Source organism: Phyllostomus discolor, chromosome 6 (assembly GCF_004126475.2).
Source record: "Phyllostomus discolor isolate MPI-MPIP mPhyDis1 chromosome 6, mPhyDis1.pri.v3, whole genome shotgun sequence".
In the NCBI taxonomy this organism is placed as follows: Eukaryota; Metazoa; Chordata; class Mammalia; order Chiroptera; family Phyllostomidae; genus Phyllostomus; species Phyllostomus discolor.
This window is the reverse complement of record NC_040908.2, coordinates 22,772,151-22,796,582: the sequence shown is the minus strand read 5'-3', so window position 1 is coordinate 22,796,582 and position 24,432 is coordinate 22,772,151. Positions and strand designations below refer to the sequence as shown.

At 44.5% G+C, this 24,432-nt stretch overlaps 1 protein-coding gene across 1 annotated transcript in view; it reads right to left on the bottom strand.

The window, feature by feature from the left end:
• The window catches only part of GALM (galactose mutarotase), a 49,688-nt gene extending 25,851 nt beyond the window's left edge, over nucleotides 1–23,837 (bottom strand). The window contains exons 1-4 of the mRNA XM_028515758.2: nucleotides 23,445–23,837; nucleotides 14,715–14,869; nucleotides 10,560–10,766; nucleotides 5,070–5,151 (exon numbers count right to left, since the gene is read on the bottom strand). Of these exons, the coding sequence (XP_028371559.1) occupies nucleotides 5,070–5,151; nucleotides 10,560–10,766; nucleotides 14,715–14,869; nucleotides 23,445–23,634 (634 nt within the window). The 5' untranslated portion in view covers nucleotides 23,635–23,837. The remainder of the gene's footprint in view (nucleotides 1–5,069; nucleotides 5,152–10,559; nucleotides 10,767–14,714; nucleotides 14,870–23,444) is intronic.
• Between the last annotated feature and the right edge of the window lie 595 nt (nucleotides 23,838–24,432).

Here is a 24,432-nt window from a genome sequence, read left to right as displayed (position 1 = left end):
AGTTTTCCTGGAGGTTCCTAATCCTCTCCTCATTTTTTAAAATTCTTGTTTTTTCATTCTGTTCTGGTTGAATGTTTCTTCCTTCTGCTCCAAACTGTTGATTTGAACCCCAGTTTCCTTCTCATCACTGTTGGTTCCCTGTACATTTTCCTTTATTTCACTTTTCATAGCCTTCACTTTTTCCTCTAATTTGCAAACATATTCAACCAATTCTGTGAGCATCTTGATTACCAGTGTTTTGAACTGTGCATCTGATAGGTTGGCTATCTCTTGTCCCTTAATTGTATTTTTTCTGGAGCTTTGAACTGCTCTTTCATTTGGGCCTATTTTTTTTTCTTTGTCTCAGCATGCCTGTTACACGGTAAGGGGTAGAGCCTTAGGTGTTCACCAGGGTGGGGCAACCCATGTGGCTGCATTGTGATGCTGTATGTCGGGGAGGAGTGAGAGAGGAAACAGTGCTACTTGCTCTGCTCTCTGCCGGTTTTCAGTCACTTCCCCCACCACCCACAAACAAACTGGCCCCTTCTAGTGTTGATTCCTGGGTGGGTGGGTTTATGTACGTTCTAGGACACTGTGGGTCTCTCCAACGAACTCTCCTGTGAGGCTGGGAGTTTCTGGGAGTTCCCCCACAGGTGTTTTCAGCCAGAGGTTTTGAGGCTTTATTTCTCCATGCTATAACCCTGGGTTTCGAAGTCCATCTTGCCCCCCAGTTGTTCCTCCTGGTTTATCTGCATGTGAATGCGGGACCGCCCATTCCACCAGTAGCCTCCTTGCCTGGTCCTCCACCCGTTGCCTTGCCATGAGTCCTCTCTACCCCGGCTGCCCATGTCTGTCCCTCCTACAGGTCTGGATGAATGTTTCTTAACTCCTTGATTGTCAGACTTCCATACAGCTTGATTTTCTGGCAGTTCTCATTGTTTTTTGCTTCTAAATTTGTTGTTGTCCTTCTTTTGGTTGTGCAAGGAGGCATAGTGTGTCTACCTACGCCTCCATCTTGGCTGGAAGTCCAGAGTAACTGATTTATAGTAAAAGCCATTCATGTACAAGAAGACCAAAGCTTATTGCCAATGTCTGACTTCTGACACTCATTGACTTTCATGGGAGAGTCCTAGTGGCTGTGAAGGGTGGCAGCAATGGCAGTAAATTTTTCTAGTAGGAGCTTCGTAGAATCACAGAATGTAAGAGCTACAAATGACCCTACAAATTATTTACTTCAGTCCAAGAGTCCATGATAAAATTTTCACTGATCTACAGAAAACTGGGATATATTTGGATAATCTACCACATTTCTTTAAAAAAAACAAGATGAAGTCAATTTCAAGGATTGTTCTTTAGTCTAAGATGAATATTTCCCCACTTTTGTGGTATTAAAATATTCTTTCTTGTATGAAGAGATAGTGATTATAAGTGGCACTTTGGAATTTAAACAAATAAATGTAGTCTATCTCTGTTCCTCATTATTACCTCAATTAGTTTTTAAAATAGTTATTTAAATATACCATATGTACATTCTAATTAGTTTTAATAGTCCTATATCTATGATAGCTTTCTAACTTGGGAAAATGAAAAGTTGGGTAACCCTAGATAAGTCCCCCAAATTGTTTTTTTTATTTTTTTATTTATTGATTTTGGAGAGAAAGAGAGGCAGGGAGAGGGGGGAGAGAGAGAGAGAGGGAGAGAAACATCGAGTCTCCCACTCCGCTCTGTCATGCACCCACTGGTTGACTCCTGTGTGTGCTCTGATGGGAGATTGGACCCACAACCCTTAGCATGGCAGGACAATGCTCCAATCAAGTGGCCAGAACCTAAACTGTTTTTTAAAGAAAAATTGCTGGTCCATAAAATTGGATTGAGTTCCACATACCTCCTATTTGCAGAAAAGAAAATGAGAGTGCAGAAAAGTTAAATGTCAACGCATTACACATATATCAAAGGTCTCCCACTTGGTTAACAGCAAAGCCAAGGCTCTAGAACCAGCGCTCTTGCCTCCCGGAGTCCAGAGCTCTTACATCCTACTCAGCCTCATAGGTGTGCACTGCTAGTGGAGTACAGAGTCTGATCCTAAAATTGCTTACAGTGCAAAATTGACATGAGCATGATTGTATACAGTCCGTTAGATGGCATGTTAAGTTCCACTGTGCCTTGTCACGCTTACCTCTTACAGTCATGACAAATAACCTTTATGCAGCATTAATTACACGTTTTTTTGTGATTTGTGTCTGATCAATACTGATCAGAATAGCATAAGATTTTATAAATATGTACAGATAAATATGCACTTAGTTTCATCACCTCTACTTATAAGCTACTCAGTTCATTTTCTTCCTTATCAATCACAAAATAGCTGCCACCCCTACTTTTTCCTTGCAGTTCACAACATTTAGTTCAAAAGCATTAATTCTCCATCTGGCACAAGATGGGCTAGCTTACTCATGCCCATGTACTGTGCCACGTCAATATATATATAAAAAAAATATGACGTGTCACCAAGACAAATACAAAAGCCTTTAAACCCAGTCCTGAAGCCAGGAAAACATTCAGCACTGTGATGCCAAAAATTTGAATCATTTATCTTGATTTCTCATTCTTATTCTAATTAGTTTCACAGTCACTGCATTTAGGGGAGTTTCTAGTTCCTGCGGTTAACTGAAGTTGCTGTTTAGTATGCAGGCTCACATTCTTACCTTTTGCTTCCTGAACAATTCGATCTAGCAGCCATAAACACAACCCCATTGTTTTAAAGAGGCCAAGATAAAACAAAAGCCCTTCCCTAAAGGCAGATACCCAGTAAACTTAAACTACTATCTTACTTGGTGCCCTGGGCTTTTTTTTCTTTTAAATTTTGAAATAATTTTAGACTTACAGAAAGGTTGCAAAAATACGTGTGTGTATCCCTCACCCACCTTTCTCTAATGTTAATATCTTACATGACGATGGTGCAATGATCACAGCTAAGAAATTTAACATGGAACCCTGGCTGGTGTGGCTCCATGAAACGAGTGCCAGCCTGTGAACCAAAGGGCTGCCAGTTCGATTCCCAGTCAGGGCACATGCCTGGGTGCAGGCCAGGACCCCAGTAGGGGCATGTCAGAGGGAACCACACATTGATGTTTCTCTCCCTATCTCCCTCCCTTCCCCTCTCTCTAAAAATAAATAAATAAAATCTTAAAAAAAGAAATTTAACACGGGAATAGTACTATTAACTAAGCCATAGGCTCCTCTAGAATTTCACCAGAGTTACCACTATTGCCCTTTTTCTGCCTCGTGATCCAATCTAGGATCCCGCACTGCATTTTGTTGTCCTATCTCCTTTGAGACTGTTCTTTCGTCTTTCTTTGACTTTCATGATCTCAATACTATTGTCGAGTACTGGTTGATTATTTTGTAGACCCCCCCTCAGTTGGGCTCATGGGATATTTTCTTCTGAATGGACTGAGATTATGTACTTTTGGCAGAACATCACACAGGCGATGTGCTTTTTCAGTGAATCATATGAGGGGGAATGTAACGTCCAAATGTCTTGTCCCTGGTGATATAAACCCTGTTTACTTGGTTAAGATGTTGCCCTTGACTTCTAATTGTTCATATGCTGTCATGCTAAGGTCTTTCTCGGAGCAGAGATGACAACTGAAGTAACAGCATCCTTACAGGAAGTGGCATGGAAGGGAAAGGCCTTCCTGATCTTCTACATGTAGCTACTGGCCAATAGGCTTATCAAGGGCAGTGACCCTGATGAGACAGATGCCTGAGAGAACAGAACATAGGATGTCAGCAACCTGACAAAGGAGCCACAAGGAAATACCTCTTTGCCATCAGACACAGGCAGGGCACCTGGACTGGCCAAGGGGCCACGTGAGGGCAGCCGTTCCTCCCTGGGGAAGAGGAGTTGATGCGGGAGTGTGTGTGTCCTTCTGGATTTCCGCTCTTCCCTTCATTCTCCACTACTGTTTACTTTAGTTTTCTGAGACTAAGCCTTCTACACTCACCTGATCTCTGATTCTAATGAAATCCCAGTAAGAATATTTGTCTGCTGCTTTGGGGTAATTACTTTAAATTAATTTCCATAAGCTGCCACAGACAACAGCTCCCCTGCTGGTTCTGGTCACCCGACTGTCCCTGGAGGAGACACCCACCATCCAGTACAGAATTACACCACTCAGTCCTGGAGATAACCCAGGAACCAAGGCAACACGTTCTTTCTTTCTTTTTTCAAATCGAGATGTAATTCACACCCTATCAAATTCACAGCGCATAATTCAGTGGTGTTCGGTGTACTCACAAGGTTGTGTAACCACCACCACCATCTATTCCAGAATATTTTCACTGCCCCAAAAAGAAATTCCGTACCCATCATCACTCCCCATTTCCCTCTGCCCCTAGCCCTTGGCAACTCACTAATCTACTTTTATGTCTATGGATTTGCCTATTTGAACCAAGGTACTTTTCATTCCAAATGATAATAACCAAGATAATCTCAATCTAGCTAACCTAGGATCACACACACTCTTCAATTTTGATTTCAGCAGCACCTCACCTTCCCCTTTGATACTCTGCTTTCCCTGTCCCACCCCATCCCCCAAACTGTGTCCCAGAGGTGACTTACCTGCATTTGTCCTGCACAAGGCATAACTCATCCTACCCTTCCCTCTTCTATCAAAAACCACCTGAAGTCCTATCAGTGCCCTGCATTTGTGACGTAATGCTCAGGTAAACTTATCTCTGCAAAGGTGCTAACAAGGAACAGATTTACATTTTAGTAAAGAACTTCTGGAACCCAAGGCGCAGCTATGATTACCAGAGGACACAGGGTATTTGGGACTGTATGTCCCAGTTTATGCCTGCTGCCCTGGCTTGTTGATAATAACATCCCCTTTCCCTCTCAAAAGGGTGCTGGTTTGGATGTTTAATTCTATGTTCACCCAACCTTAACCAAAACAAATGACTAATCATGGTAATTAGAGGTATTTTGGTAGGCCAACAGGGAAAATCAATTTAGGTAAATGAAGTTTCGATGTTTCTCAAATTGAACCCCAGCTCTACATTCCTATAAAAAGGGAAAATTCACCAACCTGTAGGAATCAGGGCTTCATCCACAGGCAAAAAAGCATCAGCTTCTATAGTGACTTCGTGGTCATAGATATTTGGGGAACCCTGGGAAGGAAAAAGGTAGAGAAGAAAAGATTTAAAGCTAAGCCCTATTTCATACACTTGCTTTATAACTTCTGCAGAAATGTTTCAAGCATTGACACAAACTTTAGAAGTCTCATTTGACCTCTGGTGATGACTGATAGTTTCACTTAGGTGTGGGTAGACAGGTCCTCAAAATAGCAGCTGATTTGAAAGAAGCTCTCAAGCATGACCCCAGCATGCGTCTTCTTCATCAAATGAAATTGTAAAAGTGCAAAGTCAGAGAGACGCCAACGATTTGCAAGATTTGCAAGTCTTTTGCATTTCGGCTGATTCGCAGAGGAGTTTTCCCACGCTCCTCACATGCTGGGCAAACAGAAGAGCAGGACTTGGTGGCCTGCAGCTCAGGCGCTGGGCGGCCAAGGTCTTGCCTCCAGCTCACTAGAGGTGGGGCATGTCACCGTTTCTCTGGCCCACTTCCCACCCAGACACTCCTGGCCCCATGACAGAAGCCTGGGCCTCAGAACTGGGGTCCTTGCTTTTCAGAGTTTGTCTGTCCCCTCCATAAAAATGCACCCTGCTCTTCTTGGGGAGTCAAAGGCTGGGCATGGTCAGAGGCCTGGAGTCTAGTTCCAGCTCCCACTGAGGGGCCCCAGGGAGTTATATAAACCTCCACGAATCTTCTTTCCTTCCGTGTGAAACTGGGCTAACGATGCCCCTACCTCTTCCAGGGTTCTTGTGAAGAACAGTTTAGTAAAGACATGTCGTGTTGCTTGCCAACTGGAAGATACACAGGTACATTTCTAGTTTAAGAGATTCTTTTTATTATTAATAGGAATTTATTTTAGAGCTTCACGGCAGAAGATATGAAAGGGAAACCATATGAGGGCTTTTGTTTAGTGAATATTCAAAGATAAGTTAACCCAGTGGTTCTCAACTGGGGATGACTGTGCCCCACTGGGAAACAATTTGACAGCGTCTAGAGATATTTTTGATGGTCCGAGCTGGGGGTGGCAATGCTAATGACATCTAGTGGGGAGGGACCAGGGATTCTATTAAATATTCTCCAATGCACAGGACAGTCTCCCCACACCTGCAATAAGGAGTTATCTGGCCCAAAATGTCAACAGCACCGAGACTGAGAAACCCTGAGCTAAGCTACACAGAAGGTTCTGCTGAGTTCCTGAGAAGTCAGCAGGAGAGAGCACTGCGGTTCACGGAAAACACGATCCCACGGTCAGAAAGATTCAGGTCCACATAATCAAGTGGAGTTGTCCTAAGGAGAAAGGCCAAGAGTTTAGAGCCCTTGAGAATGTGTCCAGACAAGACCGAAATTGTTTCAATTGCACGACTAAGGTCTGTTTCTGAAGAACATCTCTTGTGTTCTCCCAGTGGGTACATGCTGGGCAGGGGTAGGAATGGGGCGAGGCAAGGCGGGGGCACAGGTCTCTCTTCTGCTGACACTAGCTTCGTCCCTTGTTCACTCCCTGCTCTGACCTGGGAGGGCAGGTCCAAAATGAGAGGGGTCTGCAGCCCTGCCTAGGGCCGCTCTAGACTAGAGGGGTCACCTCCTGTGTGGCTCTCCGTACTGCCACCCTCTTATCCCTCGGGGGGCTGCCGGCCCCAAAGAGGCTTTTGGGACTGAGGGGTGTCTTCTCTCTGATGAAAGAAGGGAATTTGAGACTGTGTCCTTGGCTTTATCTGTTCACGGCTCAGTTCAAGTTTGAGTAGCATTCCATTTTGTGGCTATATCACAGCTTGTTTATCCGTTCTCTTGCTGACAGACTTTTGAGTTGTTCCACTTTTTTTTACTGTTATATAATAAAGCTGCTTAGGAATTTCCTTTATCTGTTTGTTTTTTAGTACTAAGGCAGGAAGAAAAATGATTCAATATGAAAATCACACACCAAATAAACTGATGAATCTGAGATGTTAGGAAGAAGCCTGGGAGGAGAAGGGAAAGAAACGTTTATTAGGCACCTGGTCTCCTCGTGGCTATTGGGTCACTAGGCAGCACTCACATTCCTTCATGAAAGGGAAGCATGCCTCATTTCATGACCCCTGACCTGGAATAGTGCAGCGACCTGCTGCGGTGGAATATTACTGTGGGGTGCATTCCTTTCTAGGCTGATGAGAACTTGGCAAGGAAGGCCGCCTCACAAAGGGAACTTAGGTCCATCTCTGAGTTCAGTGTTTGTTTTGGTGAACCTGGCTTGGCCATTACTCATCTGTAACATTAACCGTTTACAGAGCTCACCGTGGCTTGCCGGGGGCTTTACCGGCCTTTTGGTTGTGCTTTGCCACTACCACTGCGTTCATTCAGCTCTTAATCACCTCGAGCAGGATAAGACAGACACTACTGGTTACTATCCAAGCTGTAGCCACACCTTCACCAGCACCCTCCCCTTCCCCTGGAAGAACCGGGACCTGTGGATTTATCCTAGGCCAAACTAGACGTGCAGGGAAAGGACCCCCACCCTGGCCCCAGAGGGCAAATCCGGATTGGTCTAAGCCAATCACCGTGGTCTAATTCCCTTGCTGGTGATTGGGTTAGATTGGGCTCAGGACGTACTTTTGACCAACACATGTGAGGGAAAGTTTGGTGGGGAGCTTCTGGGGAAAGTTTTGCTTGTTCTTAAAAAGGGAACGTTAGGCCTGACCGGTATGGCTCAGTAGATTGAGTGTCGGCCTGCGAACCAAAAGGCTACCAGTTCCATTCCCAATCAGGGCCCATGCCTGGCTGTGAGCCAGGTCCCAGGCTGGGGGTGTGCAAGAGGCAACTGATTGATGTATCTCTCACACGTTGACGTTTCTCTCCCCTTCTTTCTCCCTTCCTTTCCCTGCCTCTAAAAAGTAAGAAATTTGTTTTTTTCAAAAAGAAACAGGAGTGGCTGTTGTGGCTCAGTTGGTTGGGTGTCACCCCATAAAGCAAAAGGTTACCAGTTCAATTTCCAGTCAGGGTACATGCCTGCCTGGGTTGCAGGTTTGGTTCCTGGTCAGAGCACACGCAAGAGGCAACCATCGGTGTTTCTCTCTTGTATAGATGTTTCTCTCCCTCTCTTTTTCCCTCCCTTCCCCTCTCTCTAGATATAAAAAAATAAAATCTAAAAACTTAAATAAATAAATAAATAAAATGGAACATTAGAGATATGAAAAAAAGGAATAGGTCCTTTTTTTGTCTCTAGAAGTGACTACATGGATTTCTGGAGCTGCGGCAACCATCTTGTGACCATGAGAGAAGAAAGGCCAAAACCCTGAAAGAGCAGAATGGAAAGACATAAGAATCTGGGTCCTCCGGTGACATACTGACTCAGTCGTACCAGAACCCCAGTTATTGCATTTCATCTCTAGTTCCCCCGGCCTGCATTCAGAACTCTTTGGGTAAAGTTTCAGCAAGAAACATGTCCTCCCTGTTTTGTGTTAGGCAGGAGCAGGAACAGCCAAGAGAGACAGAAACAACCAACCTGCAAACCGCATAACTTTTCCATTCTTTGAAAAACACAGTTCCTCCTCCCCCCCAGGCCTCCAACACTCAACTTAGAAATGATGACTCAAAGATTGGCCCCAAGTAGAACAAAAGTACTGCTATTAAATTAAAAAACCAAACAAAAGAAGAAAACGTGCAAGTTGAGCTACCTTAAACACCGAGTTCTGACCCGTTTCCTTGGGGAGGGTTTAAGATACATGACAATATGTCTGGGAGTGGGGCAAGAGGCGCTCTGCAAATACGGATGCCCCGTGACCCCAAGCCTGGTGATTGACCTTCCGCTCTCACCTGAGCACCCCAGAAGGCTGACCACCCTGTCTACCCTCAGCCCTGGAGCTAGTGGCTACGGTCCCTTACGAAGACAGAAGGGGGCTGACACTGCCCATCCTCCTGGGTAGGCTTTGTGATCTGGGAAACTACTCAGCCTCTGGAAAGAGATTCAGAAATACATGGCACTTCGAGTCCCTGTAGGATTGGAAGGGCGTAAAAATTCTGGTCGGGAGGGCCCTGCTGCCAGGTCAGTGGAATGAGCCTTAGTGAACCTTACGTTGCCATTAAGTCTCCTCCACCGGAACACACGGCAGATGTAGTGCTTCCCACACAGTTTCTCTTTCTGTTTCTGAATCCATTCCTTTAGACCACCCTGATTATAAAGCAGGATGTCCCAAGGATATAAAAATGTGGAAAACAGTGAAATAGCACCATGATCTATTTATTACCTACATAAAACCATTAATATTTCACTCTGTTTTTGTCAAGTTTCTTTCTGGAGTTATTTTAAAAAGTGAGGTCTTTATATACACTATTGCAGAGCCTCACGGCTGGGCGTGCTTGCTTTTTTGTGTGTGTTTTGGTTAGTCTTAAGATCTCAACAAGGATAGTAGAAGTTCCTGAAGATAAGGAACAAGCAAGTGAAGAAACATCTTTCTTACTTCTAAAGGGAGAACTTTGGAAATTATATAAGAACCAATCAGCCATGCTATTTGAAAAGATCCCAGGAAAAAATCAGCAGACCATCAGCAAACTCCTAAAAGAGTGTGAAAATATAAGATATTACTAGTTGGCTGTGAACATCACCTCGTGGTAGAAAATCATGCCAAAGCGATTCAAGAATAGTAGAGAATGATGAGTACTTCATATGAACAGGAAGGAATAGATATAATCTACAGAGGTTAGCTGTGCTTTTTTTATTCTGTCTCCTGCAATAACCTCTTCAGCAAACTAAAATATTAGCTTTAGGAGGGGATGAGGTGGTGTAGAGATTACCTAAGAGGGGTTATCAATGTCTCTACACCACACTTGCGGGGGCTACACAGCAGGAACACACAAATATTGGCAGCATATCTCAAGAGGTTGGGCCAAGCACATTTCCAAAAGTCCAAGAGTGGAAAGCACTTTACTTGGAAATAATTTAGGGGGGAGTAGGGGTAAAGTAAAGCAAGCAAATGTGAGTATATGTTACTAGATGAAAGGGAATTCTTTTTTTTTTAATTCATTTTATTCTCATTTGAGAGAGAGGGGAGGGAGGAGAAAAAGAAATACCGATTGGCTGCTTCCTGTGCACGGCCCAACTGGGGATCAAGCCTGCAACCCTGGGCATGTGCCCTGACCAGGAATTGAACCGGTGACTTTTTGGTTATAGGATGATGTTCTAACCAACTGAGCCACACTGGCCAGGGTGAGAAGGAATTCTTAAAAGACATCTTGGGAAACAGATAATCCTCCCAGTGGTATAATGTACTCATCCTATCTTTCTCTATAACTCCCATTTATTGAGTGCCTACTGAACCAGATGCTTTGCTGGGCACTTTTCATCATCCAGAGTAATTTCCTGCTGGGTTGGTTTCTCCAGCCACTCCCCCAGGTCATTCCACAAAGCACCAGGCAGGAGAGAAGAGGCTGGTTGCACCTGGCACCACCGGAGAGCAGAGGCAAGGTCACTCACCTGGCCCGCCAGGTTGAAGTAAGAATGGTTGGTCAGGTTGACTGGCGTGGTCTGACTGGCCTGGGCGCGATAGTTGACCACAAGCTCCCCGCCGTCCAGTGTGTAAGTTACCCAGACTTTCAGCTCCCCAGGGTAACCTTCCTCACCATCTGGACTGACCCGTGAGAACTGGACGCCATTTGACAGCACCTGAGGGGTCCAGAGGACCTAGGAAAAAAGTGTGTTCAAAGCTGTTTAGTCACTCCAGCCCCAAGCTGAATGCCACATTTCCATATTAAAGACAGCTAATTCCAGGAAGGGAGATGATGATGCAATCAACAAGGTTTAAAATAATGGCTTAGATTTTAATTATTCTAAAAATTCTGTTTTATACAGAATTTGAGAGAAAAACATTTCTCCTTACCGACTCACATTTCCTGTCCTGTTTTCCCTTAAGTTTATATGTATGTGTCTACAATATTTTCTTTCCCTACTTTGAAACCTTTTTTTTTAAATCTCAGCACCCTATTCTAAGTGTAGTAATATAGCAATGTCTGCTGTCTGCTAATAGTATTAAATACAACCTTAAAAAACCAGTCCATCTCTCCTGGGGGTACTACTTACAAACATTTATAGACAACACCATGAGGCTCTCTGTATTCCCTGGGCACCCGTCCCACTAGGAAGAGTTCTAGCCCACAAGTCAGGGGTCCTGATTTGGGGGCCATGTTTGGTCCCAGCTCACTGTGTGAATTTGGACATCAATCCAGCTCATAAAATAAAGGGATTGAAAAATCATCTCAAAGGTTTCTCCTCATTCTGGAAAATATGATTCTATGAGTGGAAAGAAAAATATGAAGAAGAGTTTTCTAAATGAGTTTTTTGCTTTTGAAAATAGAATAGGAGTCTTGGACTAACACAGTGGTGCCTCTCCACTTTGCCTAAGAGGCCCCAGAATGACCCTTACCGGGAGGAGAAAACCAACGTTTATTGAGTGCCCGTGATGAGCTAGAAACTTCGCAGACGTTATCCGATCTGTCTCAGAGCTGACCTAACGTAGGTGCCATTACCCTCACTGAGGGATGGCAGAGCCGAGGCTCAGAAAACATCAACAGCTGTTCCAGGCCCCGCAGCCAGTAAGACAGTGCATTTGAACCAGGTGGTCTGCTGCTGATCCCGTGCTTTACACTGTGAGAGGATGAGGTGGCCAGGGACCCCTTCAGTCTCTTTGGGGAGCCCTGGGGTAAAAGGGTCTTTTGCAGACACGAGACGGCCATTTACTGAGTGCCTCACCAGCCCCTGACCTGGTGCTTTACACAAATCATTTCACAAGGTAAGGATGTGGTGGAACATAATTACAATAATAGTAATCATCATCATCATCTCCTTTGCAGGTTAAAGTAGGCGAACGGTGGCAATTTCACGTGATTCTAATTAATAGCATTACCCCCATTTTACAGATGAGCAAATTAAGTTCAGTGGAGTTAACTTGCTCACTTCCACCCCCCACATCCCAGGGGAGTAGACACCTTTACTACTTCATGTCCACTGTTTAAAGGGGGGAAAAATCAAGTCATACGTGTAATTAGTGACAGAGCTAGAATTCAAATTCAGGTCTGGTCGTCTACATTATAATGCACCCTGGCTTCAGGGAATGTTTGGTTTAAATCTGCAGGCGGTGAGGCCAAACACTGTCATCCCAAAGATACTTGCAGGATGACAGCCCCTCTGGCCTGAGGAACGGCCTATGAGCCCAGCTCTACCCACTCAGCCCCGGCTGGGTCTCCCAGCGACTCTGTGTTTGCCAGGAAGGGCAGCCCAGCGGGAATGAAGGTCTCTGCCTCTGCCCACAGTGAGAGCAGCTGGTATTTGAAACATATTCACTGACCTTAGTGAAATATTAATTTTATACCCTAGTCACCTCCCAGCAATGTTGAACTTTCAAGACACTTAACATATAAAGCTTGTTATCTATGTGATTAAAGAAAAAAGAATCTCTCAAATGGAAAATTTTAGGAAGAAAATACTTGAAATAAATGTTCACAGCTTGCTACCTAGTTTTTCTCCTTTAGAGAAGGACACAATGGAAAGATTTTTGTGTAAACCAGTATTATGAGATAAGTATAATACTGTGGGAAGTATAATTCCTATTCATGGAAGGATTTCCCTGGCCCTATAGTTTCAAACTTTCCAGAAAATTCCATATGTACACCTTTAGGCCTACTTATACCATTTCTAATCCTGTCAGGTTGTTCAAATTTCATCTTTAAAAAGTGTGGTGGCCCTGGCGGAGTAGCATAGTTGGTTAGAGTATTGTCCCAATACACCAAGGCTGTGGGTTCGACCCTTGGTCAAGGGGACTGAGGACTGGTTGATCAACCAACCAACCAACCAACCAATGAATCAACCAACGAATGCATAAGTCAGCAGTACAACAAATTGATGGTTCTCTCTAAAAATCAATGAATAAAAATTTTGTAAAAATGTGTTGAAACGCTCAATAAGTAGAAAGAACAATTATTCAGTGACTGTTGAAAGGAAACACAATACAAAGTTCATAGGACAGTGCTCGCGGTACTATATCAAAACCTACTGTTCAAAACCTTTCAGTGGCTCCATAAAAACATTGCAAGTCTTTCCCCACTTCTCGCTGGGCTGTTGTATAGCCATTCTCTCCAACAGCAACATAGTGAATGAAACGCTATCCTTTCTTCAAGGGAGGTTCAAACGCCACCTCCCTAGTTGCTATTAACTTGTCCATACCCAGTTCCTCTATCACACCACTGACGACTACATTGTGGGTTTGTTGCGGCCCACCTATAACAGTTGTTTGTGGAAGGGTCCCACTCCCTCACCGTACTGTGAGCCTCAGGCCCTATAATGTGCCCTGGTTCACAGAAGTGGCTCGGTTGGCACGCTACATTCAAGGATGTGTGTGTATATTCACTATTTGCTACGTCCATACAGGGCAAACCTGTTGAACGACACCACAGAAGACAGCACAGGAGAATAGAGGGAACAGGAACAGACTGGAACAAGGTGCTGTTCTGAGGCTCCTCTGAAGATCGGTGTCCAAGCAGGGCTGGGCCTAACTTCCTCTGGCTGGGGTCTGCCCACAGACCTGGCGTATCCCACAGGCCCTCTGGCATTGTGCCTCCCTGGAGTAAGGAGTCCTCTCATTGAGCAAAGGGGAACAGACAGGGCAGTCTGGGTCTGGGCCACGGACAGGAAGCTGGTGGGGCAGGGGAAGCAGAGAGTGGCCAACTTCCGTCTGAAGGATAGGTGGCGGTCAGAGGCAGGAAAGAAGAAATTGTGGCCCTGACTGCACACATGTTCCTGTCTTCTCCAGGAAATAACCTGGGTGCTGTAATTGAAAGGCAAGTTAACTACCGAAATTATCTCCCTCACAGCCTGAAATTAGACTCGTAAGAGAGTCACTCGGGTTGGCCAGCAGACTCCCACCCAGCCAGGGAGCAGGAGGCCGGGCATTCCCACTTCAGGGAGAAGGCGTTGGATCAATTTGCTTTCCTAACCTTTTCCCCCCAGGGCTTCACTTGGGGAACGGGAGTTTTAATGTGGAAAGGGGGAGCTGGAGAGAACAGGAGGTAATGTTGAGTCGCGGGAGGGTAGGCCTGAATGCAGCCGGCTTACTGACAGACATGGGGTGGGGGTGTTGCACTAGAGGCACCCACAGTGGCCGCTCTGGCGAACAGCTGCACCTGGAGCGCAAGAATGAGGGCGTCTGGTCAGGCAGCCTGGCTTAAGGGCGTGTGGCCTTCCAGACCCTCAGATGCCTCATGTGGCGATAATACAGGGTGAGAGATAACATACGTAAATGGCTTGTTTAGTAAGGAAGTGGTTAGGTATTATTTTCAATCCACTTTCCTGCTGTGCCTAAGGAAAGTCCTTCCCTGTCTTTCCTAAGTCAAGGGCCATTGTCCTTTCTTTCACTCAGGGCTGTGCTGCCTGTGATAGTCAGACGAGCTAGACAAGGATGAGTCCTGGAACAGGGCCAGCGCCTCTGCTTGTCCTAACCACGGGAGCAACCTCTTTCCTGAATCACCTTTCCACGCATTTGCTCCAGGGCCTGGGATCGTGCCCAGTAAACAGAAGGTATGCTGGAAGGTACTTTGTGAAGTGTGCCAGGTAAGGACTTGGCCCAATGCCCCCACTCACCTTATCAAACCCTCTGATGCCTCCATGCAGGCTGTTGGGCCCGTTGTTGATGGCCAGCTTGACCTCCTTCCCGTCTAACATGAATGTTCCTTTGGCAATGCGGTTGGCCACCCTGCCGACCACTGCTCCAAAGTAGGGCTGCTGCTGGAGGTAGCCTGCAAGGACATGGCATTGCAGAGTTTTTGAAAAATTCAAACTTAAGACGAGGCTCACACGGCTACCCGCCACTTTCTCCTGGGAGCACATCCTCATGGAAACACAGAAAAACGCTGTTTTCTACACATGGCCTTTTCCCTTTCCAAACGCAGTAAACATTTTTAAAGGACTTTGTAAAACACAAAGAAGAAATTTAAATCATCCTAATATCATCACTGGAGAGAACCACTGTTAATACTCTGAAGTATATCCTTCTGTCTTCTAGCATATGCCTACATACACTCTCCTTTTTTTTTTTTTTAATTAAACTGGGGTCTTAGTATGCATGCTGCATTGTAATCTGCTTTTTTCCCTAGGCTGATCAATTTTTTCACTAAAAATTATTTTTTTTGTGTAGTCTTGAGAAGAAACTAACCTTATCATTCTTTCTTCTTTCTTAAAAAAAATCATACAATTAGTACATTAAAATGTCTTTTAAAGAGTGTTAAATAGCCCTGACTGGGTAGCTCATTTGGTTGCAACATCATCTGGATACTTCAAGGTTGTGGGTTCGATTCCTGGTCAGGGCACATACAAGAAGAAACCAATGAATGCATAAATAAGTGGAACAACAAATCAATGTTTCTCTCTCTCTCTAAAATCAATCAATAAATTTTTTAAAAATTTAAAAAACAGTGTTAACTAATACACAAGGACATAGAGTAGTCTTGCCAGAAGAAATATAGGCACCCAGTTAAATGTGAACTTCAAATAAACAATGAATACTATTTTAGTATAAGTATGTCCATATTATTGTTATACATGGCACACACTACACTTTAAAATATGCATTATTTACCTGAAATTCAAATTTAATTGGGCATCTTGTATTTTTATTTGCGAAATCCAGCAAGCTTAACGAAGAGTAAAACATGGAAGCTCTCCCCTGCCTCTCAACCCCTCCTTCCCAGTGACGACCACTGCCAGTGGTGCGATGAGAAACTGCTTGCAGGCACTTATACATATTTATGCTAACAGCACATTAGCACATACAAATACACAAACACATTCTATATACATATATAAAGGGAATTATACTATACACGTTTTGCAACATTTTCAGTTATCAAATATCTTAAGATCTTCCCATGTGACTACACATATCCACCTACTATATTCCTTTTTTAAAAAAAAGATATTTTATTTACTTATTTTTAGAGAGAGAGGAAGGGAGAAAGAGAGGGAGAAAGAGGGAGAGAAACATTGAATGGTTGCCTCTCCCATGTGCCCCAGCTGGGGACTAGGCCCAGGCATGTGCCTTGACCAGGAATTGACCTGGTGACCTTTTGCTTTGAGAGATGATACCCAACCGAGCCGCACTGGTCAGGGCCCATATTCCTTTTGATGGCTACATGGTGTATCGATGAGCACAGACTGTTGTCAGCTTTCTAGGAGGGCTTTGAAAGAAACAGAGCCAGTGTCCCATACGTACAACTTTGTGCCTGGCACATTACAACACTGTCCTTCTCTTTAAGTTCCTCTGTCCTGTAATCTTTTAGTGTAGAGTACATTGGCAGATTAAGGTTTGGAGGTAGTTTGCTTTGTGTATTACCACCAGGATTACTTTCTGTTCTGTTTTTCACTCAGATGCTCTTGGAATTCCATTTCCCTTTCCTGCACTGCTGTGTATCCAGCACATCTACGGCAGATCAGGAAAGTATGCAGTTTAAGCACACGAATCATTTTTACCATGGTGGGAGGGGCTCTGAGGATATGGACCCTGAACTGATCAGACCAGTTATTGCTCAACTGGCTGGGCCTAAATGAAACATTAATCTTCTCTTCCAGGTCTTTCCCGGTTCACTTCTTTGTTAAGTCTATGGGTCCTCAGAGTTCTGCCCATGGACAATGCTTGGTTTCAAAGTCTCAGCCACTTTCTAAGTGCTCTACAGTTAACTCATTCTGAGTTAACTCATTAACTCAGAATGCTTCTGTAAGCTAGACATGATTATTACCCTCATTTTATAAGTTTGGAAACTGAGAACAGAAAGGTTAAGTAACTTGCTCCCAAACACACAGCTAGTTATGACAGAATCAGGATTTGAATGCAGACAGCCTGGCTCCTAAGTACATGTTCTGGAATGTGACATCACTTGGAAAGTGCAAGGCTTTCTGGTTAATTCACCTCACTACCATCTCTTAGCACAGGCCAGGTGGATTCCTGTCAGCTCCCACCTCTCCCTGCGCTCTTTCTTTCTGGTGCTATCCCTTTAAAACCCCTTAGACTGGGTAACCAAAGGAGTCCCAAAGGGCCAAATAATCTTTTCTTGGTTTTGTTTCATATGTTTTTGTTTTTAATAGACTTTATTATCATTATTTTTAAAGATTTTATTTATTTTTTTAGAGAGGGAAGGGAGGAAAAAAAAGAGAGAGAAAGAGAGAGAAACATCAATGTGCAGTTGCTAGGGGCCATGGCCTACAACCCAGGCATGTGCCCTGACTGGGAATCGAACCTGAGATGCCTGGTTTGAAGCCTGCACTCAATCCACTGAGCTACGCCAGCCAGGGCTTGACTTTATTATTTTTTTTAAAGCAGTTTTAGGTTAACAGAAAAATCGAGCAGAAAGCACAGAGATTTCTCATATACCCCCTGCCCCCACACATGCACAGCCTCCCCCATTATCAACATCCCCCAGCAGAGTGCTACACTTATTATAACCAATGAACCTACCCTGACATATCACCATCACCTAAAGTCCAGTTTACATTAGGGTTCGCTCTTGGTTTTGTACATTTCATGGGTTTGGACAAAGGTATAATGATACATAGACTCTGTTATATTACACAGAGTATTTTCACTTCTCTAAAAATCTGGTGCGCTGCCTATCCATCCCCTCCCATGCCCCGAGTCTCAGGTAACCACTGATCTTTTTACTGTCTGCATAATTTTGCCTTTTCCAGAATGTCCTATAGTTGGAATCATACAACATATAGCCTTTTCAGATGGGCTTCTTTCACTTAGTAATATGCATTTCAGGGTGCTCCCTGTTTTTTCATGGCTCGATAGCTCATTGCTTCTTAGCACTGAATAATATTCTATTGTCTGGATGAACCACAGTTTATTTATCCATTCACCTACTAAAGGACATCTTGATTGCTTCCAAGTGCTGGCGATTATGAATAAGCTCCTGTGAACATCCATGAGCAGGTTTTTGTGTGGGCATCAGTTTTTAACCCCTGTAAGTAAATACCGAGGTGTACAATTGCTGGATCATATGGTTAGAGCATGCGGAGTTTTATAAGAAACCACTGAACTGTCCCCCAAAGTGGCCGTGCCATTTTGCACTCACACCAGCCACAAGTGAGCACTCCCGTTGCTCCACGTCCTCGCCAGCATTTGGTGTTGTCAGTGTTCTGAACTTTGGCCATGCTAATAGGTCTCATTTTAATTTGCACTTCTCTGATGACAAATGATGTGGACATTTAACTGTTTTCCAGTTCAAAAATGTGAGGAAAACAGAATTTCTGTTCAAAAATTGTTTGGCTGTATCTATTTTTGAATCCTACGATGATTCATTCAACAAGTGCACACTGAGCCCTTTCTCTCTGTCAGTCACGGCTTAGCAACACTGACAAATCCAAGAACAAGGCTGCTGCCTCCTGGGCTTGCAAGAATTGCCTCAACCGGAAATGGTTAATAATAGGCTCGAGGAGACATGAAGTACTTGTTCATCCTTGGTTTAGACAAAGCATTTTTAAGGATTAAACTGTGAAACCACTGCTCCCAACTGTCTCTGGAAAACTTTTTTTTTTAAGATTTTAATTTGTATTTATTTTTAGAGGGGAGGAGAGGGAGAAAGAGAGGGAGAGAAACATCGATGCACAAAAGAAACATTGATTGGTTGCCTCTCGCATGTCCCCAGCTGGGGAGCTGGACTGCAACCCAGGCATGTGCCCTGACTGGGATTCAGTTCACAGGCTGGCATTCAATCCACTGAGCCACACCAGCCAGAGCTGGAAAACTCTTTGGAACAAATGGATTTTATACTATCTTCACATGTTACTAAACTTTTTTTTAAAGATTTTATTTATTTACTTTCAGAGAGGGAAGGGAGGAAGAAACAGAGAGAGAGAAACATCAATGTGCGGTTGCTGGGGGTCATGGCCTGCAACCCAGGCATGTACCCTGACTGGGAATCGAACCTGCAACACTTTGGTTCTCAGCTTGCGCTCAATCCACTGAGCTACACCAGCCAGGGCTACATGTTACTAAACTTTTATATCAAATCAGAACTAGAAAATGTGATAATCCCCAAATTATGAATAGGACATCATTAAAAAGCTTGTTTGAAATGCAGAAAGTACTACTTCCTATGAAAAAATGAGTTTCTATGTCAAGCCAGGAATGCCGACTTAATCAAGTTGAACGCTGACGTAGGATCAAGGGTAAAGGAAAAGTGTGTCCATTTTTTTTTTTGAGCGAGGGACTAGCCAGAACGTAGTCATAAATGCTTATCCATGGGGTATGGTCCCTTCCAGCCCTCTAACATCCCAAGGATCCCAGCCCCAGCACGCACCTCAGACAGCCCAACCTTAGCCAGGGTGCCCCGAAGTCTCAAATAAAGTTGGTCCCTAGTCTCAACCAAAACCTCCACACCCAGATCCACCTTCCTTGGCTTTTTGAGGAGAACAAACATTACTTTAATGATGAGCACTTCAAGGATCCCAAATATGTTATATATTTTTAAATGGCTGCAGGCTGTCCCAGATGAATCTCCATGCCATTTTTTTTTCAGTGTTAACAAAGTGAAATAAAAAGCTCAAGTAGTGTGAGGGAAAATATTTGGGGAAGTAAAGGAAGGAAAGAAGATAAAAATTATTAACTGTTCACCATAGTTGGATGCTGTCACAGCCAATAGCACATTTAATCATCATTATCCACTTGTTTTAGGTGACGAAAGAGGTCTGGAGAGGTTAAGTAACTTGCTCAAGGTCACACTGCTTTAAGGAACAGAGCAGATTTAAACCAGGAGTCCTCAACGTTCCTATAAGGGCATTGGTGGGCATTTATAATATTAAACTGCAGCTTCTACGCTGGTCTCTTTTCCTCAGAGGTACTCCCTCTTATGAACTCAGGTATTCTAAGAGCACTAAGTTTATTTTCTCTAGTTTTCCGTAGTGGCTCTCATGGCAGTAATAGCTGGGTGTCTGGTGGTAATGGGGAGCCAGACGGGAAGGACTTGCATTGATTGTATGGGTATTGTTTGTACCTGTGGTTTATAAGCAAATATTCTCATCATAGGTTTTGAAAGAAATCATAATGACTGCAGATGGGACATGCAGATGAAAAACATTTAAAAATATTTTGTCCTGGCTGGTGTGGCTCAATGAATTGATGCCGGTCTGTGAACCAAAAGGTTACTGGTTCAATTCTCAGTCAGGGCTCATGCCTGGGTTGTGGGCCAAGTCTGTGGTTGGGGACGTGCGAGAAGCAACTAATCAACATTTCTCACACCAATGTTTCTCTCTCTCTCTCTCCCTCCCTTCACCTCTCTCCAAAAATAAATAAAAATATTTTTAAAAACATTAAACATATTTTAAATACAAAAAAAAACACACCCAAAACCCCAGCACAGCAGCAGAAAAACTCGCAGGAGGCATGACTTGTGTTTCCCAGCCTATGAACTAAAAGATCATATGATCTACCTCTTTAGAATTTTACAGAAGAAAAATCTCATTTTCCCAGGAGAAACTGAACCATTCTGACCGCAGGTCATGGCCATCATCCAAGCAGTTTACATAATCTATCTGGGAAATTGGAAATAGTTCACATCTAACCAGGTGGTTACAAAAGGACCAGGGCTCATGGAATTCTCCATGCTGAGCTCTTCCCCATAGGTCAAAACATGTTTGGGGACATGGAAATGAAGGTAACCCCTTACTTTGTCACATCTTACTGCTTCAAGTTATTGGCTTCAGTTTGTTAGTATGGCATTTACATACTCAGACATTCTTAAAGACTATATAGTGAAAATTAAGTCTCCTTGCCCTCCCTGTACCCAGCTACCCAGAGTCTTGGCTTGAGGACAACCACTGTTGCCAATTTCTTAACATGAGTTTCAATACACTAGAATTGATCAAAATAGCAGAGAAGCATTTCATACCACTGTTATGTGCGGCTTAATGGTGGGGACACATAGATAGGTTTCGTCACTGTGCACACATCACAGAGAATACTTAGACACAAACCTAGATGGTGTGGTTGGTATACTACCATAGCACGTGAGGTCCGACCTTGACCAAAATATTGTCAGGTAGCCATGACTGTATACGCATTGAGACAGTTATGCTTCTTGTTATGAAGGCTTCTTTATTTTTGGCAATATGAAAAGAATCTACAAAACACTCGAAGGGCAGGGCCATAAAACAGGAACAAGGTCCCCCTGCAACAACCTTGAAGAGAGCTGGATGTATTAGAAAGTATTACCTTATAGTCTGAGGGCTTTACCCCAACTTCTCTTTTTAAAACAGCTCACTTCCTTTCAAAATAAATAAGTTGTCTAAATTATAGCATAGGAATTAAAATTCTCTCTTGATGCTTTCTGTGAAGCCCGTGATGCCTCCTGGTTAAGAAAATGCTTTTAAACTTTCTCAGGAGGCGTTAACAGTGTGTGGCGTTAACACAGTACAAGTCAGGGGGTCTGAGGGGTCGGGGTTTTTTCTCCCCTCTAAGAACATTTAGGGGAAATATTTTCTTTCACCCAGACCCCCACAAGAGTCACAGACTCACTGAGACAATTGCATAAATGTCCTCCTCAAATCGGCACTTTGATGCCTGGTGCTTCCCATGTGCCACGTCACCATGCCACACATTTCATATGAATTCCAGAAAGACACCGTGTTCTTTAAGCTCCACGGGACTCACATCCGATGTAAAAGTGGTATGAACTGAGTGTGTGTGTATAGGGGGAGGGTGGTTACCTCCTGAATGCGATAAGGCAGAGATGGGAATGAGGTGACGCAAGCAGGTGCTCTTAGCTTATCGTCTCCAGTTCTTTCCTGGTTCTGCAGTTGGAGACCAAATACTTAATTCTTTGACTCCATGCCCAATTTTGCACCAGTCAAGTAATCTCTTTATGGTTCTGTTTCAGCCTGAAAAAGTTATGCTACTAACAGAAAGAGGTGACTCAGCAAAATGATTCTAAGAAATCCTTTTTTTTTTTCTCTCCTCCCTCCCTAAGAAATCCTCTTTTGTCATTTGTCAACCCTCTTGACTTTGAAGACAGATGTGAGCTCCCACCCCCAGAAACTCAGGGGGACATGGAGCTGATTTTCCCTACCTCCTTGCACCTTCCCACCCTTGAGCCTCCTGTAAAGATTTGCTGAAGTTACCAAAGAAATTCTGCTGAAGATTACCTACCCCCTCTCTCAGCCAAGCTGGGGAAGCTCCAAGGCGGACAAAGACAATCGGGGGCAAGGAATAGGATTCTCAGGCAAATTCTTATAACACGCTGAGGATATGGGGAGCAAATTTCAGTCTCCTATTGGAAAACCAATGCTCTCAGGAGTTTTCTGTTGACCTCCAACCATGAGCCATGCTATGGATCTAAGGAACCAAACAGACAGAAAGACACACCTAAAGGAAAACCTCAAAATTCCTCTCTAAACAGATTTTGTCCACGCCTCTACCACTGAGCAGAGGATGTTAGTTCTCAACACTGTTTCTTTGCCAACTTGATTTCAAACCTTTCTGTCTAGTTGCACCCTTACTGCAAAGAAAGCACTAACTGTGCTTTGGGATCAAACTACAATTGTAATTATTAATTTATGCAATTATTTGGCTAACAGTTATGTCCCTGGTTAAAGGGCAGCTCCATGGGCAGGGGGGAGGGGCTTGTCTGTCTTCATTGGATAAGATCATTGAATTAAGTTTTTAGACGCATGTATTAATACATTATCTTAATTGCCCAGGGATTCCAACAGAATGAAAGTCCACCCTAGTTAGGAGACCTCATTTCTAGACAATGAGGTCTTCTGCCTTCCATTCTGTGCGTAGCTGTAGAGCAGCCAGGGCTGCTGAGCAGTAACCCCACCCAGATCAAAGTGGATGAGCCGTCGGCACCCCTGAGCACTTCTGAGACAGCCATGCTTCAAAGAGAATCTGATGAAGGAAAACGGAAGTAGAACAGGCAAGTCTTTGATTTTCCTTCTTGAGAAAGGGCATGAGGAAGGGACTGGGAGCCACACCCCCTCTAGCCTGCGTTTTCCTTTCCAGCCCTCACAAAGATCAGGCAGTTCTAAGGTCACTCCAGGGTAGCTGGAGTTTAATCTTGCCTTCAACTGACTTTTTAAATCGATCGAGGCAAAGCCTGAACGGATAACCAGGAGCCAAGTCCCAGAGCCGTTTCCATTCATTTTGTCTTTTTTTCCCAAGCACTGGATCACAACATAAGTGAGTTAGCGGGATCCAAGCGCTCCCGAAGGTCCCAAGCTCGGTCCTTCCCCTGGATCCCCTCCGCGAGCAGCAGTCTGATCCGGGGAGTGTGCAGGGTGGGTCTGAGGCCCGCCTGTGACCAGGGGCAGAGTTCAACCCACCTTCCAACTCGGCAAAGCCAAGCACCACATCTGAGGCTCTGCCCTGCCTGTCTTTGACCTCCAGGGCCGTGATGGTGCAGCCCCAGGAAATGATGTCCACTCTCAGCAGGTCTGACTGCAGCCGGAACTTCTCCACTGTCCCTTCCCCCGAGGGCAGCTCCCCAAACACGGATCTGGTCACCGAAACCATGAGGAAAGCTCAGGAAGTGCAGCTGCTCCTGGCGCTTGGAAATCCTGCCGCGGAACTTGTGGGGACGAAGTTTACTTGGAGAAGGGGAGGGACCACGGCACAGACTCCTCCCCGTCCTTGCCTGGATTCAGGGAGTGACCACTGCTGCAAAAAATGTCCTCTGGGGCCTTTCTAATAGTTTATTTGCCTAAGGGTCACCTGAAAGCAAAATTTCCACTCTTGCTAGTAGTTCTTTTCCTTTGCTAACCCTGGATGCATTGCATGTTGGGAATAGTAGTCTTTGGGAGGTGAAATTGCATTTTGGGGCCTGCAGTCTTTCTAAACCCAATCCCAAACCCCCAGGATGCCACCCTGGTCTCTGGTCTGGCCCAAGGTTCTCCACAGACAATGAGCTGTTGTTCATTCATGGTGGAGGCTGACTTTCAGATTAAATGCTGGGAAATGCAGAGAGCAGAAGTAGCGACAGTGAGGCAAATCTTGAGGGGGCGTACATTCTGGTTTTAAGTTGGCTCTTTGATCCCGAGGCAAAGAAGTACAGGGGTGGTTTAGAGAAGGGGTAAGTGATTGCAGGCTTCCCAGCGCACTGCACTCTGACAGAAGATCCATTGTGTCTGTCACACAGGGCAAAGCCCTGTACACGTTTCTGCTGGAGCCACTGCCCAGAGGCCCTCCTGGCTGCCGGCCTGCAGTGGCAGACTACACAGGGACGCTGTAGATGGTCAGGTGTGTTTGGAGGTGATCAGAGGCAAACTTCTGCCTTCAGGGGACTGGGTGAGGGTATCTGTCCCCTTATCTTGT